The following is a 21,557-nucleotide window of genomic DNA, read 5'->3' as shown; positions in this document are numbered from 1 at the left end:
AAATGGACCTGACCATCCAATTTCCTGTCTCCAAACCAAAGGGGACACATCTGGGATCCTCGGGGAGAAGGAACAGGCACCAAAATGCCCAGAAGACAGAGCTCCCCTACCCTTTCTCTGCCCAAGTAGTGGAGCAGAAAGAAGAATGTCCCAGCTGATTGCAGGATGCTGATCAAATGACACTAGGAACCGTGTCAGCTAGACTCTGCAGTGTCCAGTCCTTACTACTTGAAGCGAGCAATTGGCATATGGCAGAAACGAGGCAGTAGCCCAGCTCCACCAGAGGTAATTAGATCCAGCCGGGCTCCTCCTTTTGTCCAGCCAGGCAGCCACATCCCCAGGGAGGGCCTCAATTGGCCTTTGATGAGGGCAGCCAGAGGGAGCCCTGGTCGGACCAGAGCCTCACAGAAGCGGGTTTGTGTGCAGAGAACAGGTTTGCCGCTGTCTGTCGCCTCCAGACACTGGGAACTTTGGAGGCCTTGACAAAGCAGCCCAGAATGCTGCCCTGCCCAGCGCAGGACAGCCCAGGCAGCTGCCTCACTGAGCAGCATTAACTGAGCACCCAGTGGATGTGGAGCCCGGGACAGACACAAGTTGAGCCTCTGTTTTCAGAGCACTTTCTCCAAGGTTGGCGACTGAATCAAGGCATCTGGGTTGATTTCTAAATGCAGACTCCCCTACTCAATTGACATCCATGAGGAATGGGGCCCAGGGATCTGTATTTTTAGTAAGCATCCTGGATTAGCCTGCAATCCACTAAAATCTTAGTGGCTCTTAGAAATGCACTGGGCAATCGGGACTAAACCATATCACAATATTTACCAATGACATGGAAGCAATTGCAAGCTAATACACTGAAAATTGTTGGAAGCACAGAGCACCCTGGTTAACCCCAGGGGGTCCATGAGCAAGCCATGGGAATTTGGCAATGGAACCACCTCCTCATCCCCAGAGAAGATACATCTGAACTGCCTCCTTGACCACTCAGCCCCCAGCTGCTGCAATCACATCCTTGCAGCCACGTTCCTAATGAACATGTCATTTCAAAACATGGGTCTCCAATTCAGTCCAAGCGGAAGAGTCACTTACTTGTAGGTTTTTGTCCTATCCAGCCAGATGCCTGAGATCACAGCCCCAAGCATTCCTGCAAGGACGATGGTCAGGCCGATTCTTCCAGCATTCACTTCTTCCCCCTGGGGAAACCATAGCCCCAAGGATCACTCAAGGATGGAACAAGACATCTGATGGGGCGCAGTCACCAGGAGGCAAAGGGGTAAAGGCAAATAACTGGGGTGCCACTACAGCCAATTTTCAGAAAGCAGCAGAACAAGACAAGCTGTAAAATGCTGCCAGTAATTCTAGGGGAGGAAATCCTAGAATAACTGCTCCTCCTAATATAATATAATATAATCCTGGGTGTGGGTGCATGATACTGGATGCTGGGGGAAAACAAGTTCTATCCTTAGAAACCACTTTTAGGTAGATTTTTCAAAAACATAATCCTCATAGGAACCCTTTATCGTTATTCCCATTTCACAGATGGAAAAACTGAAATATGTATTTCCAAACATTTCATACTTAAGCTTTTTTTTTCCAGTTATCACTGTTTTAGAGGTAAGACGACATTACATATGTTTGTGTGTTTATTAAGAGTCAGACACCATGCTGAGGATTTTATATCATCATTTCATTTAATTCTTCTGATTGCCCACCAGGAGGTTAAGAATCAATACTCCCCATTTTACAGATGAAGATATCAAGGCACACTGAAATTAGCCTACCAGCTGAAGGTCATGAGGCCTTTATTAAGTGCAGAGGCAGGATTTAAACTCAGACCTGTCAACCTCCAACACTGGAACACTCACTCACCCATGGTGGCCCACCGTTCCCAAGCTGAGACCCTTGACCTTCCGAAAGAGGATTGGGCCTGACATCCCAACTCCAGGATACTCAGTGTCCAGTTCCCAGTATTTAATCCTCCCTAGTTCTGGAGACATTTGCAACCTGTTTTCCGTTGAGCAACTAAGACTTTAAAATTAAATCTTGCCCACATTTCACAACTTAATTGATTTCATAGGTGATTCTATATGTATATACATTTACCTACTAAGTTGCCAGGCACTATGCTATTTACACATATAAATCTTATGATCTACTAATTCTAAAATCAGTCTTTTAAAATATAAAATTAAATTAATCTTTCAATAAATAACTAGACTTCTTTTGCAGAAAAGAGAATGAGAGCTCAGCGATGCTAACCAGCTCTCACACCGCTGAGAACCACCAGACCTGGGGCTAAGACCGCCTCCCTCCAAATCCTGGAGCTCACACCACACCACCTCCCCAGCGCCTGTCCAGACACTAGAAACCTCCTCCTCTCTGGGACTGGTCAGCTTAGGGAATGCCCTTACCGGGTAGTGGGAGATCACCATGCGAGTCAGCAGAGTGGACAAGGCATAAAAAGCACCAGCGTTCAGACCTGAAGGAAGCAGGGGAAACAGAGCATTAGGGTCGCTGTCCTGGGGGGCCATTGCTGGCTCTCCCTCCAGTGGTGAGAGAAGAAGGACATTCTCATCCTTGTTGCTGCTGAAGGTGGTGACCTCAGAGAAGAAGAAATACTCCAGAACAACCCAAGGTAACCATTTTAACCTCTTTGTAGCCACACACCATTGCCCTCTCATCCCTTTATCCTGTCCTAAAAACACAGTCTCCAGGAAGTACACATTACTCCTAGGTCAGATCCATCTACATCCCTCTTAAGCGCCGGCCTGGCCTAAGGGCTCAGTGAAACTACGGGACACCTTCCACCTCCTCCTGATGACCTATGCCCCCTCCAGAATGCTCCAGACCTCTGACCCCTGACAAAACTCCCATTCTCACCTGTTTTCACATCTCTCCAACTTCTCTTCGCAGATTCAACACCACACAAAGTCTTATATTTGAAACCAGAAAGGACCCTAAAGAACATTTAGATGACTCTCCTAATTCATCAATTTATCCAACAAATAAATGGAATACTTATAACATTCTGTAAGAATCAATTTCTTCAGAGGATGAAGTCATTTTGTTCAAAGCCGTACAGTGACTTCATAGCTAATATGAGACTAAAAATGAATCCAAAGGAGAAGGATCTCCTGCCCTCCTTTCATAATAACAATGATGGTGACGATGGTGGCGGCGATGGTGGTGATGTTATGATGACGACGGTGGTGATGGTGGGAGTGTGGTGATGGCGATGGGCATGGTGACGATGGTGAAATGGTGGTGATGCTGGTGAGGCTCACATGACCACCACTGGCACACCTGGCACTGGGTCCACTAAAAAGGACGGAAGACGGGACACGGTGCCCAGGGACGGCAGCCTCAGGAATCGATGGTGATGGCTGCTGGTGATGCTGCTGGCGCTGATGGCAACAGCACACTCTTCTGTGCTAGGCACGTCTCCAAACAACTTACCGTCCTCATAACAATCCCAGAAAGTAGCTAACATATCCTCATTCCCATTTTACAGATAAGGAAAATGCACACACATTTAAAAAAGAAATACAGAGGTCATTCTGGAAGACCCACCAGGGACCTTTTTAACTTCAGCCAACTTTGAGGCTCACATGACTGCCACTGGCACACCTGGCATTAGGTCCATTTAGAAGGACGTAAGACAGGACACGGTACCCAGGGACAGCAGCCTCAGGCGCCCCTCTTCACTGGAGCGGGTCCACAGGACCCCAGGCCACAGAGCCACTCAGAAGCCATTCTCTTTCGCTCCCAAACTGATGGCTCAGTGCAGGGAAACGTGGGCACGGCCCCCACCCTGCCTCAACCCCTCCCAGGAGCCGCTATTGTTTGTAACTGATGCACAGGCATAGTTGCCAGGATCCCCATAAAGGACAGGCCAGTGGAGAGAGTCGCTGCGCTCAGAGAAGGACAACGAAGGGCCTCCCAACAAGGGGGAGTAGATCGCCCAGCCCACTTGCAGTTATTTTCATCAGAAGTAAAGCCACCTAACCGCAGTTAGCTTCCTTTCTTGATCACGTTCCCAGAGGAATGAGATACCAAGTTAAGCAAAGGTCACATTCTCCTGCAAAATGGAGGGGTTTGGTTTGCCCTCCACACCATCACATGGGTGGTAATGTTAGGGGAAGCACACTGATTGAAACTGCCCACCCTGGCCAGGCACCATAGTAACCGATTGCATGGGTTGTTTTATGACAGGAGGTCCTGGTAAGGAATACAGAACTAATAAGCCACCAACCAGAAGAGTTCAGGAAAGGTCGAAAGGAGACACTGCGTGTCCGTCCACTTCCCAGAATCCATCTTGGCTGAGCAATGTGTGCGCCACCAGGAAAGACTCTGAATTAGAATGATTGGCCAAAGACCACCCGGAAACTAATGCCATCACCATAAAACCAGAGACTGCGAGCCATGCGGCAGAGCAGTTCTCCTGGGTTCCCTTACCCTGCTGCTCTCCACCTGGGTGCCCTTTCCCAATAAAATCTCTTGCTTTGTCAGTACATGTGTCTCCTCAGACAATTCATTTCCGAGTGTTAGACAAGAGCCCAGTTCGGACCCTGGAAGGGGTCCCCCTTCCTGCAACAGTAAAAGGCAGGGCTGCATTCGAACCCAGACTGCAGGGTGCCAGGTCTTCTATCTTAAACACTCGATTTTATATCCTTACGGAACTGATCCTCAAGGATTCCCCCAGCTCAGCTCACTGGTTGTTTCATGCCCAGACTCTCCGAGCAGGTCACATCAGGGATGCAACAAGGCTGAGCTCAGTGCCACAGTCAGCGCCCCAGACATGTCATCAAATATCAATACAGCTGCCAAACTCAGGCTCTCAGCAACTTCTTAAATAACAAGCACACCTACACCTCACCTTCTTACCACACACCCAGCCACTTGGAAATTCCATTCCCAGGTCAAGAGAACCCACAAGGAGACACATTCCTGAAATGGCGGGAGGGGGGTGGGTGGGTGGGGTGGGGTTGTGCAAGGAGGATGAAACCAGCCCCCTTCCTGCCCCTCAGTTTAACAAGGCCAGGGGGCAGGGCACACGCCAGGTCAAGTTCAGCTTGGGCCCACCTGGGCTGAACAAGGAGGGCAGAATCCCCAGGCAACTGAGAAGTTATCCAAGAGGACTGGGAGCAAAAAACCCTAAACACCAGCACTTTTTGTGACCCAAACACAGATACAGACACAGTGCAGAGGGGCTGATCCAGGAGGGCAAGCAGCTTTGTGAGGCTCAAAGGTTTAGGAAAATCTCTTCCAGATCAACAACCCCCAGAGCTTGTTAGAGATGCAAATCTTGACCCCACCCAGACCTCCTGCTGTAGAAACTGGGAGTGGGGCTTTGGGCGGTCTGTGTGAACAAGTCCTCCAGGTAATCCCAATAAAGCTCCAGTATAAGACCCACTGGCTTGGCTAGACTAGTGTGATCTACCAATAACTATCCCCGGCTCCCAGCCAGACAGGAGAAGGGGTCAGGGCTAAGGCAGGGAGGGTGTGGAGGGGAGCAGGGGTTCCCCCTGGAAGGCTGCCATTATTTCCAATTCTTTCTACACTCCATTTGGACCTCCCTGGTGGCTCAGATGGTAAGGCGTCTGCCTACAATGCGGGAGACCTGGGTTCGATCCCTGAGTTGGGAAGATCTCCTGGAGAAGGAAACGGCAACCCACTCACTCTAGTATTCTTGCTTGGAAAATCCCATGGAAGGAGGAGCCTGGTAGGCTGCAATCCATGGGGTCGCAAAGAGTCAGACACGACTGAGCAACTTCACTTTCTACACTCCAACCTTAAAGGCATTAGAAATTTTGAGTCCCTTTTGAATCTCGATGGCCCTCCCCATATTGCCAAAGGTTGCCAGATACAGTTAAATGGCACGAGTCTACTCCACTGACGTCCCTGCTGGCTCAAACGGTAAAAGCTTCTGCCTGCAATCCCTGGGAGGGGAAGATCCCCTGGAGAAGGAAATGGCAACCCGCTCCAGTACTCTTGCCTGGAAAATCCCATGGGTGGAGAAGCCTGGTAGGCTACAATTCACGGGGTCACAAAGGGTCGGACACGACTGAGTGACTTCACTTTCTTTCCATTCCACTGACCGAACCAAGGTGTCCGGCATCCACATTGAAGGGCGAGAATGAAATTCATGCTGTCCTGTGCATGACTACCTCTCACAGGAATGCGGGTGACTGTGTTATATTTGGGTGTGATTGTCCCTTAACAATGTAAGCCTGCCAGGTCAGTGAAATGTGATCGCCCCTGAAAGGCCAGGTCATGCCTGTATCAGCCACCTGGGAGAAGTACGGGTCCCTGAGGGGCTGGGCTGTAGGAAAGCAGAAGGGACTCTGAGTTTCTGTCTTGTGTCAGGACTAAATTATTCAAATGGCAGTCTAGAGATCACTGGCATTAGAAGGCCTCAGATTTTTAAAATGCAGATTTCTGAGCTCTACCCAGGACCTATTTAATCTGATTCTCCTGGATTGAAGCTAGGAATCTGCATTTTAACAACAACAAAACCCCCCAGGCATCTCTTAAACTCCCTGAAAAGGTGACTAAATGGCCTTGGGCACAAGAAGATCACAGAGCAGGCCCATGCTCTGAGAGGCTGGAGTTCACATGGAGGCAGCTGGGAGGGGAAGGGGCTTTAAGACCCCAAGAATCACCACTTACACACCCATATTAGAGGTTCTCAACTCTGCTGCATGCTAGAATCTCCTGGAATGCTTGCAAAGGCAGATTCCCAGGCCCTCGCAGACTCTCTGAATCTGACTTTCCAGAAGAGAGGCAGGGAATCCAGGCACACACCACCCACAACCCAGGGGACTCTACCATGAGGCCAGAGTGGGAAACTCTGATCCCAGATCTCATCTCTGGGTTCTGGGAACTCTGTGCTCATTTCCCTTTTGTCCTCCTGAACCTGGAGTAAACTGTTAGTTTAAAGGGCCAGCCTGACCTTAGCAAAGCTCCAGGGACTCCCAGAAGGATTTGCTACCACCCAGCATCTTGCCAGCATCTTGAGGGGACACAGCTCCTCCGAGGCCCATGTAGGGTGATGTAAAGGCCTTGAGAGCCTCAAGGACAGGTGTCCTCGGACACAGGTAGAGGCTGTGAGTTCAGATGCCCAACCCTGCAGATTCTTCACAAGCATAGCTTGAGTTTCAGGGAGCTCAAATGGGAAGCAAAGGTTATTCTTTTCTGAGAGGCGGTTCTTAGAGAGACAAAGGAGGAGCCCAGGATGGGTGAAGGTGGTACACTCAGTCATTAGCAGAGCTGACACCAAAAACTCAGACCTTATATCCCTTACGTACCAGCTCTGAATTCACTGGCCCATCACTCAAGGCTATTACTCCAAGACACGTGCACACAGATCCAGCACATTTGTCCATGAAACTCTTATCAACTGCTTGATTCCCAGCGACACAGTCCTAAGAGTTCATAATTCAGAGGAAAATATAAACATTGTGTATCATACAGTGACGTGTGTCCTCAGTCGCTCAGTTGTGTCCGACTCTTTATGACCCCGTGGACTGTAGCCCACCAGGCTCCTCTGACCATGGAATTTTCTGGACAAAAATACTGGAGTACATTGCCATTTCTTACCCCAGGGTACTCCAGGAGATCCTCCCAACACCGGGATCAAATCCGAGTTTCCTGCATCTCCTGTATTGGCAGGCAGATTCTTTACCACTGAGCCACCTGGGAAGCCCTACACTAAACGGTTATACATGCATATAATTGAAGTATGAACCATGTCCCTTTTCAAAGCTTAACCTGCGGGATTCTGGGCGGTCTCACAATATTTATCAAATGTGTAGAGGGTCTTTTTGGTTTTTGGTTGTGTGTGCCTTTACAATTTGGAGCAAAGATTGTAGGAGAAGAAAGCAGGGATTCTCAGGCAGACTGAGTGTCAAACACTGCCTTTACATGACCTGTAACTCTCAGAAAGACACATTAAGATTGAAACCTCATCATCCCCATGTCCCAAAGATGGCTGGTCAGTGAAGGCAGGTCCTGCTTCTAACCCCCAGAACTCCAGATCCTCATCTTCAAGGAAAGCAAGCCCCAGGGAAAGGGTCTGAGGACTGAATCTGAGGAAGGACAATCCATCACCACCACCCCTCTCAGACAGATCCAGAGGCCACTCAGGGAACTGAGGTTGAAAACAGACCCCCAGTTCTGTCTCCAAGATGCTCCCTTCTGCATGGGGAGACAAAGTGGTGTGGTTAGGAAGACAGGCTTTGGTCTCAGACAGACAGTTTATACTAAGCTCTCTTGCTTACTACTGTTTAATCACAGGCAAGGAATTAAATCAGAGCCTCCGTTTCCTTAGGTATAAAATGGAGCAGTAAAACACCTAAGTCATGGATCTCTTTTGAAGATTAAATGAGATAATGCATATAAAGCACTTTACACGGTGCCTGACATACAGTAACGGCTCAATAACATTTTTTCCCAAGTCTGTGATCAAGCCTAAGAATCATTTCCTAGTTAGCAGAGAGCCCTGTCACCAAGTCCAACTCTCTATCAAGAAAATAAGGCTTGTGTTTTTCTGCAATGTGGGAGACCTGGGTTCGATCCCTGGGTCGGGAAGATCCCCTGGAGAAGGAAATGGCAACCCACCCCAGTACTCTTGCCTGGAAAATTCCATGGACGGAGGAGCCTGGTAGGATACAGTCCATGAGATCGCAAAGAGTCGGACACAACTGAATGACTTCACCCACTTTTCTGACTATTATGAAATGTGTGCAAACCACCAGATTAGTTCAACTCCTTCTCACTGGGACTGCCCCAGGCTTTTGAGAAAAATGTTAAGAAATTCTATTTTTTTTTTTAACTGGACATTTTTAATATACTGTCATCCCTACAAATGAGATTCTTCTCCTTCCCCCAAATATGTTGCCGTTGCTGTTTGGACTCATTTTGTAACATCTGTGTCCTTTGTCATGTGCAACCACTGGTTTCTGCTCTACTAACTTAGTTTAGGGCTAATGATTAGACAGAGATTTACCGTAAGCCCATAAGTCTCCCCACTTTGCTGAGGACCTCTTTGTATTTATTGGGATTCGCCTGTGATGCTTCAGCAAGGTGGTACCAACTCTGCCCTAGCCTTCACTTTCCTCTTACACAGAGCTTCACGTGCAGCCAGAGGCAAGACTTTAGCACTTCCCTGGGTCTTTCTGGGCATGTGCACAACTCTGGGCATGCAGATTTCTAGACTGCTAAGAATATGTCAGAGGTTTCCAAAGCCCCCTGGTTATCTCATTCTCCAGATTTTCCTTTCAAGATCTTTGGCCAGCCTCTTGATGACCCCAACCAGTATTGTAACCTCAGACAGATGTGATGTTAAATAGTGACTGCTTTTAATAAATACCCTGGACATAGCGCTTTCCCACTGAGAAAACTCGGAGTCAAGTCAAATATAGGCAAATCCTCTGAATGGAGCCTTTCCAGTGAAACGGAAGTCAAATAAACAGTGAGCTAGGGATGGGACTTTGTTGGGGAGGGGGGACCTCCAAAATTGTTTGGCCCCCTCCAGCAGCTGTGAGGTTGCGAGTTTTCACAGCTATCATATCTGGGAAGTTGGTTTTCAAGGCTACCACAGAGCCTGGAGGGGAGGATTGGAATAGGACAAGTTAAAACACAAAGCTTGCTACTTTACCATTATTTAGCCATTTGCCTTGAACAGCTGCTCATTGGGTTAAGCCTTTAGTCAAGAACCCTGAAATAAGCGATGCTGATAATCTCTGCCAGTGTTTTTGTTTTCATGGAGGATCAGAAGATCTACAGTCCTCACTCCACCATCCCAGAAGTGTTAACCCATTTTTTTCTCTGTGTTATCATTTAACCAGATAGATAAGGAAGAGTATCCAGAACCACAGAATTAACACCATTCTGCCAGACTGAAGACCATAGATGCAACCAGCTGTGCAAGATGGAAGGAAAAGAAGTCGCTTTGCCCCGCAGCATGGCCCAGAGCCAAGCCCATATCAAACAGCGCTGCTCCTCGTACATTTTGTTATTTCTTACTTTCACGGGTCAGTGACCTGGCCCTGCCAACAGCCTCTAGCGCTGAAGACTGAAACCTCTGGAATGAGGCCACTGCCTGGCTAATACCACCATCACCATCCTCACTCACAGAAGATACTTATTAAGTGGTTATCTGCCCTAGAATTCCACGGTAGGTCTCAAATGCCCTGTTGTCAGACACAGTAAGGTTTATAGTGGTCAAGGGCTGATGCACTCAAGATGTTTAATTCTAGGGAAAAGGGAAAACTTCTTAGAAGCATGGAATCCTGAGTCTGGAAGGGAACCAAAAGATCATCACATTTCAGTTCAGTTCACTTCAATTGCTCAGTCGTGTCCGACTCTTTGTGACCCCATGGCCTGGAGCACGCCAGGCCTCCCTGTCCATCACCAACTCCCAGAGTTCGCCCAAACCCATGTCCATTGAATTAGTGATGCCATGCAACCATCTCATCCTCTATTGTCTTCTTCTCCCACCTTCAATCTCTCCCAGCATCAGAGTCTCTTCTAATGAGTCAGTTCTTCACATCAGGTGGCCAAAGTTTCACTATCATGTTTCACCACCCATCTATAGGCTGATATTCCCCACAATATCCCCACTAAGTAGTTGGTTCCACCTACACTTGAATATCTCTCAGTGGTGAGCAACTCCACTTTATCACCATTTTAATCACTTTATCACCATTTTTATCTTTAGTTGGCCACCCTGAGAATTAGAAACTTTGTTTTGTGAATGAATGCAGAGACACACTCAGAATCGAGCAGGTGGAGACAGGAAGACTGGAGACCACAGACCCTGAAGACTGACATGGATTCCTGGGGCTGTTCACCTAACTGATTCACATGCCTGGAAACCAGGGGGGCCTCTCTACTGATGATACCACCTCTTAGCTAATGCCTCAGCAGGTAAACACTTTAATTCAGGTAAAGGGTGTTGATAAGCTTAAAATGTTAAGTTGCTTCAGTCGTGTCCGACCCTGTGGGACCCCACAGACAGCAGCCCACCAGGCTCCCCCGTCCCTGGGGTTCTCCAGGCAAGAACCCTGGAGTAGGTTGCCATTTCCTTCTCCAAAGCATGAGAGTGCAAAGTGAAAGTGAAGTCGCTCAGTCGTGCCCAACTCTTTGAGACCCCATGGACTGTAGCCGACCAGGCTCCTCCGTCCATGGGATTTTCCAGGCAAGAGTACTGGAGTGGGTTGCCATGCCCTGGCAAAATTCAAGGAAGGAGTACAGGCAATCATGGATCAGGCTTTGGAGTCTGACAAATCTGTGTTTGAATCCTGGCTCTGCTCTTTAAAAGCTGTGTGTTCTTGAGGTATTACCTAACCTCTCTGAGTTTTTTTCCTCATCTGTTAAAATGGGAAAAATGATACCACTTACCACACACTGGTGTGGTGGGAGTTAAACAAAAAAATCTTGGCACATAGTAAATGTTATATTGTTGAAAGACACATGGTTTCGGAGCCTAGAGAAAACCTAAGGGTATAGCCAAGTCATTGGAAAAGACCCTGATGCTGGGAAGGAGGAGGAGAAGGGGATGACAGAGGATGAAATGGTTGGATGGCATCACCGACTCGATGGACATGAGTTTGAGCAGGCTCCAGGAGACAGTGAAGGACAGAGAAGCCTGGCATGCTGCAGTCCATGGGGTTGGACACGACTGAGCGACTGAACAATAGCCAGCTGGGATTTCACTAAGAGTAAGTCATGTCAAACCAATCTCACATCTTTTTTCTTCTGGTTATTGAGCATGATATACTTTCATGATTTTAATCCCACCAAACGAGAGGGTTAAATGGGCAGAGTGGATAGCAGTAGAGTTGTGTGGATCTGTAAAGACACCTTTAATGGAATGCCCTGAGGTTGTGTCCTAGCCCAGGCCTAGGACAACATCACCATTAATCATTAGAAAGAAGATGCTACAAACACCTTGCTGGAAAGGTGAGCCGATATGCCAGCAGAAAGATGGACATTTATCTTACCAAAGCCAAGAAAATTACATGAAATGTGGATGTTGTCTTCCATTCAGGTAGAAAAGAAGCCAAGTTAGAAGATGAAGGATTGGCTGGGGCGTGATTCACATAGTAAGACTCACGTAAACATCCATCCATACGCTCATTCACTCACCCATCTAACAACTGTTGGAGTACCTACTCCAGGCTACAATACCTCCTACTGCTAATGAATTATACAGGTAAAAAGACATCAATCTCTACTCTCAGGGAGTTCCTACTTTGTGGGAAAAGAGATCTGGAAATGACTTATCCTGTCTGACTCTTTGCGACCCCATGGACTCCTCTGACCATGGGATTTTCCAGGCAAGAGTACTGGAGTGGGTTGCCATTTCCTTCTCCAAAGATGTACTAAGAAAGTGAAGTCGCTCAGTCATGTCCAACTCTTTGCAACCCCATGGACTGTAGCCTACCAGGCTCCTCCATCCATGGGATTCTCCAGGCAAGAATACTGGAGTGGGTTGCCATTTCCTTCTCCAGGAGATCGTCCCAACTCAGAGATTGAACCTGGGTCTCCCGCACTGCAGGCAGATGCTTTACCCTCTGAGTCACCAGGGAAGCCCAAAAAAGCTACAAGCTTCCCTTGTAGCTCAGTCGGTAAAGAATCTGCCTGCAGTGCAGGAGACCTGGGTTCAATCCCTGGATTGGGAAGATCCCCTGGAGAAGGAAATGGCAACCCACTCCAGTACCATTGCCTGGAAAATCTCATGGACAGAGAAGCCTGGTGAGCTGCAGTCCATGGGGTCGCAGAGTTGGGCACAACTGAGCGACTAACACTTACTAAAAGAGGTACTAAGAATAGCACAATAAACGGTCACCTAATACTGCTTTAGGTCTCCCCTGGTGGCTCAGAGGGTAAAGCGTCTGCCTGCAATGCAGGAGACCCGGGTTCAATCCCTGGGTCAGGAAGATCCCCTGGAAAAGGAAATGGCAACCCATTCAAGCACTCTTGCCTGGAAAATCCCATGGACGGAGAAGCCTGGTAGGCTATGACTGAGGCTAAGCCTAGTAGGACACAACTGAGCGACTTCACTTTCTTTCTAATACTGCTTTATAGCAGACATACTGGGATGAGACTTGGAGGATCAGCAGGCACGTTTCCGGGTGACTTGACAGGGATGGTTTCCTAGGTAAACTTAAAGGAACAGGGAAGCCTCTGAGGCACAGCTGGCTCTTCTGCTTAACCCTAAATGATGACTTTACATATACATTTGGGATCTGGAAACAATAAGATACACAGAAACCTCAGGTCTCTTGTCTCAAATGCCCAGTTCCAGTACACCCCAGACACACATGCATCATACCATAGGTGATGACTAGCAGCACAAAGTTGAGGTTTTTGAAGAATCGGATGATGGAACTTAAGTACGAAGCATCAGTAGACGCCAAGGCGTAACTCAGGGACTGGGCCCTGCTGGGGGGATGTTTAGGCTTCTCTTTGAACACTGAAAGGAAAGAAACAGAGATCATTGCAAGTCCCCTGGTACTACTCCTGCAGAGCTGCCACATGGATAAGCCCTGACTCCCTCATCTGAGAAGGGGCTCAGACTCCAAAAGGAAATATTAATTATTTGATTAAATCCTCTAGAGTCTCCTCTCTTGAAGCTGCATCTCACTGCCTGTGGCTGAGGGGCTGGCCCTTTGATTACTTTTTATTAATGACCTTTGGACAGCTGTGATCATTGGACTTTCCAGGCAGTGCTCAAGGATAAAGGAGTCCTGTAATAAATGGCAATACCAAAGGGCAGAGCACTGAAAAATCCCATAGTAACCAGTGGACAGAAAGGAAGTGAGAGCTGAGGCTCTGGGATTAGTGGGCCCAGATGAGGACTCAGCCCCAGAGCGCCTCCCGGGGAAAGGGCTGGGCTGCCCATGCTGAGCACAGAGCCTGGCACCTGCTGCCCATAAACACTCCCTGAGTAAGGGAAGGAGCTGCTCCTATTGCAGAGACCTCGAGTCCCTCCCTAGTTTCTCAGAGTGTGAATCACCATCTGCCTCCTGAGAAACCAGAGGACTAATACACGCTCCTGCAGGACTGGGCCTCTGATAGGAAGGACCGGGGAGGGACAGTGGGGAAACCATTCTCCTTATGTTCTAGTTGCAGTACAGCTGGTACAGTCCATTTCACTGCACTGACTGCTGTTCAGTTCTCTGGGGGCCAGATCAGTTTAACCAGCTGTCTGCCTAAATTGGTCCCCCAGCTGAAGCACCATCTTCACCCCCAGCCTCCATGTGAATGCTCCTGAAAGGTCAGGAGATGGTTTCCAGTTAGAAAAAGCTTTGGAAATGAGGTTTACTCTCTCAAACATCAAAGGTCTTCCCGCTCCACCCAGATAAATCTCCAGTCCAGACTTCAGAGCCTTGCTTCTTCCTTTCCGGAAATAGTCCTGGCCAACTTCCCCCACCCACTGGGAACCTCTCAATTATTGTCTGACCTGTTCACCTTCCCTTCTATCTGGGGAAAGAAATCAAGGCGAGAGATTTTTTTTTTTTTTTTAATCTTGGCAACCATAGCTGTTTGCTCAAGGATTGGGCAACCACAAACCACAATTTGGATAAGATTTTTCAGTTCTTTACTCAGTGAGCAATGGTCAGTGCTTGCTAGTATAATGTAAAGCAAAGAAAGGTCCTAACTCCAGGATCTCTGCAAAGGACCAGGCCCTCACCTGCTACAAACACAAGAATTTGGAGCTGAGCACATCATAATTCGAAACTTCAAGGCTGTCTGAGGATGTTCTTTCCTGTTCTCAACCACAGCTTCAAAGGAACACCTTTCTCACCTTTCCAGGAACACCAGGTTCTCCGTCCAGGAGATTCTGTGAACTCTGAAAAGCCCTTCCTCTCAGTGTGGACCCCAGGGAGGAAATGACACAGTGAGATCAGTTGGGGGAGGTCCATGATCATGATAGTGTTTGACTCTGGAGGTGAGGCCAGCAGGCAGGAAGGAGACCTTTAACGTGTATGGTGGAGTTTTCAAATATTAAATGAAAGCTGGTTAACCTTTAAAGACAATCGACTCACTGAAAACTTCTTCTACACTCTTTATCACAGCGCATCTGATATTACTCAGATAATAAAAGATGATATAAATTATACTAACCAAACATCTCAGTGATTACATATGTATACATGGAGTAATAGTAGTTCTCTGGGGCTGGTGCTTGGGATTAACTAACTCTAGGCTAAGTTAATGGTCATCCTTTGGTGTATGCTTTTTTGTATCTTCTAGATTTTTTCATAATGAGCATTATCCTTATACACATTTTTTCCAAACATTTGAAAAATGTGGGCCCCGGGCATTCTCAGGTGAATATACGAGAGTTTCAGTGTTTGTGGGTGAATCCTGTTTGTTTTGTTTTATTTCAGAAATGTAGATTATGGAGTTAGCATCTTAGGCTAGAATTCAATCTCTGCCACTTACTAACTAATCTTGAATAATTTCCTTCTCTCAAGTCACTGTTTTCTCTTGGTTAAGAAATACTGATACTAGGACCGCCCCCCACCCCCCACTAGGAGTCAATGAGAACAGGTACACTCAGCACAGGGCCAGTGATATCATAAGTGCTCAGCAGAGTTGCATCAAGGGGATCAAGGCTGCCCATTAATTCTAATAAGGTCATACCAAGGAACTGGTAATTAGAACTAATCTTGACTGAGCATCTAACAAAGCACACAGGACCAGTTAGTATTGTATGGGCAGCAACTCCTCTGGCTAAAACATTTGAAGACCACTGGAAGCTTGGCTTCCAGTTTCTATAGACATGTTTTATAAAATACACGATACCTAGAATATTCACAAGGGCCTCACCCAAGTCAGTAGGACCTCCCTGCCTCCCCGCACCCCACGGGTCTGTCAGTGGCCTTACCGATGATGACAAGGATGAAAAGCAGAGTGGCCACGCCTGCAATTATGTAGAACATGATGCTGATGTGGTAGGCAAGCTTGTCCTGGTCTTTGATGTTGGGTACCAAGACGGGAGGGACCAAGAACCCAATGGCAATTCCTAGCTATAGAAGACAGAGACAATCGATTATAGTATCAATAGCCAAGAGGCACACATTTAAGAGACTCCCCATAAGAAACAGTCCTCAACTTCCAGTCCTTAAAACCCAGACAGGGGTTGTTTCCCACTCAAGACACCACAGGTCTTTCTTTTGATTGACAGCTCAATGCACACACACCCTTGACTACCGCCACTAACAATGGTGGTTTAGTTGCTAAGTTGTGTCCGACTCTTGCGACCCCATGGACTGTAGCCTGCCAGGCTCCTCTGTCCATGGGATTCTCCAAGCAAGAATCCTGGAGTAGGTTGACTTTTCCTTCTCCAAGGGATCTTCCTGACCCAGGAATCGATCCCAGGTCTCCTGCATTGCAGGCAGATTCTTTACTGACTGAGCTACGAGGGAACCACTGAAAAAGATTGCAGTTGGGGTTCTCATTGCAGGCGACTTTTTTTTCTAACAACAAATTAATGAAGAACAGTTTTTATACTCCCTTCTCTGTGGTAAAGTAAAACAATGCTAGTTTTGCCTTTGATTCCAGTTAAATCCTTGATTTCACTGATTGACCTGTAGGGTCATTGACCTATAGTTAACCTGTAGCTGAGAGACCAGCTGAGGGATAAATTCTATACACTACAACTCCAAAAACTTGCATTCAGTGAGACATGGAAGCCAAACATCGTGACCACACTGACAAACGTAAGTGTTTAAGTTCACTCTGGAACTTGTCATTTAGAAAGCACCTGTGGTGTGAATTCACAGAACTGCATAAACTTATATACACAGGACATAGGCGTATGAAACTGGCTATAAACACAAACACACACACACACACTCACATACCCCAATAAATTGAAACATCTCATATCAGCACTGCAGTTCTAACTTCAGGGACCTAACAGCTGAGTATTTCTGACAGCAGAAACACCGTGATTCAGGAGTGACCAGCTGTGATGCAATGCCCCAAACCCTTCTGCCACATGAAATACCAAGGTGGAAATTGGAAGATTCAAATTCTAGAATTGAGAGAAGCTAACTCTTTTGTGTTAAAGTAACTTTGTGAATTTGAAAGCAACTGCAGGGAGAGAAGCAATTTGCTTTCAGGCCAATTACAACATCATTAACCACTAATGCACTCATCATTCCAGTTGGTTTTCTAGCCTGTCAATTATACCCACTCGAGGTAGTCACTAATGATTCTTAGCTCTGAAATAGCCTTAAAAGTCATCATCAACAGGTTCAGAGTAGCATTCTTCCAGTGCGTACTGTACACAATCAACAAGTCAAACTGATCTTTTAAGCACCTGCTCTTTGAAATGTATTCTGCTAGATTTCCGAGAGACGTATATGGCAAGAGTACTGCTTCAAGGAGATTTATAATCTAGTGGGGGCAGGGAGAATTAAAAGAAAGATACAAAAGGTAACACAAATGGAGATATTTGTGGGTTGAAGTGATTGAACAATAGTTCCAGACCAAATAGAGGTTTAGTGACTTGTTCAGGGTCACACAGAGTTGAGAAACCAGATCTCCTGGCATCTCTAAGACGTGCCTCCTTCGTGGGGCCTAGATTGCCCTTCAGGGCTAAAAGTCATGAGAAAAGTCCAAGCGAGCAGGCTCCTCCATGAGAGAAGGTATTTCATGTCCTTAGAGCTTTATCTGATCCTCACTTACATTAATCTATCAGAGTTGAGTCCCGCTTCTTAACTGCTGGTCTCCAAGATGTTGAGGGTAAAAAACAGCCAGGGATAGAGGGGCAAATGTACCCTTCACAGCTGGGAAGCTGGGCCACTGCACGCCCTCTCTGGTTTCCTAAGCACTTTGAAGTTGCAGATCTAGCAGTCAACCAAGATGCCAGAGGGTCCCTTTGCCAAGAATGAGGGAAGATATGGGACATCACTCAAGGTTCTGGGATTCTCTCATTCTCAAAAGGACCTTGATGGAGGGGGACCTAATGCCCAGTGATCTTCTGCCTCGAGAGGGAGGTCCTCCCAGCTGGGTCCCCGCTGCACAGTTGAGCCCTCAGAGGCCCTACTCCATCCTCTGTCCACACTCCGTCGACACTCTAAGCCTGAATGAGTGCTTTTCCAGCCTCAGGATGGGGCAGTCAGCTTAAGGACCCGAGGCAGACCTGGCCAGGTGGCAAGGCTGTCCCACAGGGACCTTTCTCTAGGAGGATGTCGGCTTTGGCGGTACTTTCATACCCAGTGTGAAAATTCAGACACAGGGATTGCACTGCAAGCTGCTGCCTCTTCTGCTTTTCAGAACATTTTTTTTTCCCTGCTTCTCGAAAGCTGTGCTCAGTGAGTGTGCAGAGCCCTACATCCAGCTCCTAGATCCAGAGTCTGTGCCTTAGCAGGAAGTCAGTCATGTTGGCTGGCTGGGTGGATGGACAGATGGATACTGGTGGAAGGTCTTATCTACACAAAGCTGGTAGAATCACACAGGTCTGCCCACTAATGACCATGTTCTTTCTACAAACCATGCTGTACTTCCAGTGGTAACGGAAGAAAATGGGTGTAGGGGTGTGGGCGGGAAGAGGGTAGGATCCTGACTAGCTTTTGAGCATCTACTAGGCCCTGAGCATGTAATACAGCTTATCTTTTTCACTTAGCCCATGAAGTCTTACAACAAAGACAAAAATGAGAAACACTGGTCAGTGCGCAGCCAGCATCACACCGACTGGTAGCGTTAAGAGCCGGGCTCCCAAACCAGCTCTGTCCGACTCTGGGCCCAGCTCACCTCCCACCTCCCAGGAACTGTCGCTGCTGCAGCATCAGTCAGCCTAGAAGCCTGTGTCTTCACTCCTTTGAGTTCTGTCACCCACTCGACAGGACACCCACCAGGGCAAAAACCAGAGACCTGCAGCCCTAGTGAGGCCAAGAAAATGTGAAGAACTGAGAGAATGCTGCTCCCAAGGGGTAGGAGCCTCATCTTTTCCATGCTCACAAAAAAAGCAAAGCCCCACACCACGAGTGTAAAGGATTAAAAGTCACTGCTTAAAAAAAAAAAATCACTGCTAACTTGTTCTGGCTTGCCCTTTGCCCCAGCATTTGTTCTCGTTTTATCCTCCTCAAATAGTCCTGGGCAAAGTACACAACTCACAGACAAACCCAGCCACAGTCTCCACCCTTCAGAGCCTAGGAGCCTAATTACAATGGTGCACTTTGCCCCAGAGGAAGACGTTTAATCCAAACGGGGTAAACGAAGGATGGAGATGCAGACTGCGAAGATACTCTATTTTTATCTTTGATTGATCTCACCCTTTCTGCAAACGCAAGGGTGACATCTAAACCCTGTTGGCAAGAGCTGCGATCTTGAACACTTGCAGAGCAAATGTCCTAGTTAAAAACACGTCTGTGCAGCCCAAGGGCTTCGGGTGACAGGAGGAAGCCATACTTGCATCATGCATCACTTGTCATTCTGGCTCACGCACTTGGCAGAGCAAAAATTAATCCAGAAAGCACGAGGCTGCATCTGGGGCAAGATGTCCACACTTAAGCCACTACACAGCACAGCGCATGTGTTACGTTTGCTCTGAGACCCACAGAACCACCGTCCCCATCACCATCCACGTGGGGCACTCAGAAAAGCCCAAGTCAGACTGAGTCAGAACCCAGGCCCAAAGCTGCCCCGAGAGCCGCCTGGTCATGGACATACCCAGACCATCCGAGGAAGACCCTGGGGCTTTCGCAAAAGGCAGGGAGCTCTGTGTCAACACCATGGTGAGGGCTCAGTGCTACCGGAACTGGGACAGACCACTGGTCCCCATCTGAATCCTCTGCCAGGGTCGCAGGCACCTCATCCTCCAGACCCAGGTATCGGTCAGGAGGGTGCCGCTCCTCTTGGTAGGAGGCAACCACACCAGCAAGCAGGTTCTCACCCACCGAACCTCATTCCTCCTCGGCCCTTTCCTCCCCCAGGCAGACCGGCTGATCAGAGAAAGCCCGGCCCACTCTCAGCCCCACGGCTAGGCCCCCGCTGCCTCATTCCTCCCCTTTGGCCACAGTCACCAGATCAGGACAACATATCTCTTGGATTTCAGGGCTCCCAAGAGCCAGCTCCCTGGGACCAAGGATCAGAAATGTCCCCTTACTGGGTCAGAAGTTTCCCTGCAGCAGAAGCCCCGGGCTTGACGGCTCCCTTCCAACTTGGTCTCCTTATGTCTTCACCAGGAATCACCTTGCTCCCCAAGGAGCTCACACCCATGAGGTTCATTTTAAGAGGGAACGTTGTTCATTGCAAAGCAAACCTCTCCCCCTTCCTCCTTTCTACCCCAATGTCCCTCTGACTTGTCACCACTCTATACAGCGGTGAAGGGCTTAGGCTCCGGGGTCAGAAAGGTCTGAGCTCACAGCCCAGCTCTGCCAGTCACTAGAAGGCTGACGTTGACATGGTATTTCCCTTCATTTCGCCTGTTTCCTAGCCCACAGGAAGGTACTGTACTGCCTAGTTCATACCCCCTAGCTCAGGGGGCTGCTCTGAGGACTAGTGGGCCCCTCTGAATGGACTTCCCAGCAGGATGCTCTATGTCAGGAGGGTTCACTCCCTTCCCACCTGCCACGCTCTCCCACAACGACAGGCCTGGGAGGAGAGGCCACCTGGACAAACAAGACATGCTCGGTTGACCGACGCAGCCGCTCAGCCACCTACCCTGGTTCTCCTCCTCATCCTTCTCTGCTCCTTCTCTCTGCCTCTCTCATCTCCTGGGGGCCCTGGCGTCTGCCTTCTCACATCCACGCTGTCTGGACCCTCCCCGGCCTCCTGGGATGCCCACTTTGCCTCTGTGTCCCTTTCAGGCGGTGTGACCTCTCCCCCAGCAGCTTGCACAGTGTGTTCAGAAGCGCCTTCCTCAGCACTGTTCTGATCACGGGGTCCAGCTCAAGGACCCTCAGGGAGCCAGCCCTCTCCCAAGGAGGACCACGTCCACACCCCTCAGCCTGACATTCCTGTCTTTCTTCACCTCCAGTCTCATCTCCATCTGCTTCTCTGGATGGCCCCGGATTGGATGATTCACAAGCCCAACGCTTCAGCATCTCTATCCCAGCAGATTCCTTGCTGGCAAAGGTCTCCCTCCTCAAACCTTTTAGAGCCCAGCTCACCCTCAGTTCCTTCTCTGAGTCCTTGATTATTTCAGGGAGGCCTGGCTTCCTTGACCCAACCCCTTAAATCCTTTAAATTTCACCCCTTCTTCTGACATTAGTCTGCTGCCTGGTAAACAGGACAGGGGGTTATTCGATAAATGGGCATTAAACGAAAGGGCTGCAGTTTACGGGCATGTCAAGAAACATCACGTCCCTTCCAGACTAGCTGTGAACCCAGACCTGGGGAATAATGTGGTTGGAAACTTAAAACTGACTAGACAAGGCTCTTAGAGAAAGTGTGATTTTTAAAATAACATAAGTGAAGGTTCCTTTTAAATTAGCACCACATGAGAAATAAATCTGGGTTCAATCTAGATTGCCATACATCAGGTTTGCTTAAAGCTGATCAACCCCCATGAGCAATCAAAGTGCACAGCA

General features: G+C 48.2%; 1 protein-coding gene across 1 annotated transcript in view; it reads right to left on the bottom strand.

Annotated features, from left to right (window-relative positions):
• LOC138443204 (choline/ethanolamine transporter FLVCR2) overlaps positions 1-21,557 on the bottom strand; it is a 61,960-nt gene that overhangs the window by 15,749 nt on the left and 24,654 nt on the right. The window contains exons 2-5 of the mRNA XM_069595198.1: positions 15,902-16,043; positions 13,340-13,480; positions 2,412-2,479; positions 1,090-1,193 (exon numbers count right to left, since the gene is read on the bottom strand). Coding sequence (XP_069451299.1) covers positions 1,090-1,193; positions 2,412-2,479; positions 13,340-13,480; positions 15,902-16,043 — 455 coding nt within the window. The remainder of the gene's footprint in view (positions 1-1,089; positions 1,194-2,411; positions 2,480-13,339; positions 13,481-15,901; positions 16,044-21,557) is intronic.

Source organism: Ovis canadensis, chromosome 7 (genome assembly GCF_042477335.2).
Source record: "Ovis canadensis isolate MfBH-ARS-UI-01 breed Bighorn chromosome 7, ARS-UI_OviCan_v2, whole genome shotgun sequence".
In the NCBI taxonomy this organism is placed as follows: Eukaryota; Metazoa; Chordata; class Mammalia; order Artiodactyla; family Bovidae; genus Ovis; species Ovis canadensis.
Note: the sequence above shows the minus strand (reverse complement) of the source record. Positions and strands in the feature narration are given on the sequence as shown.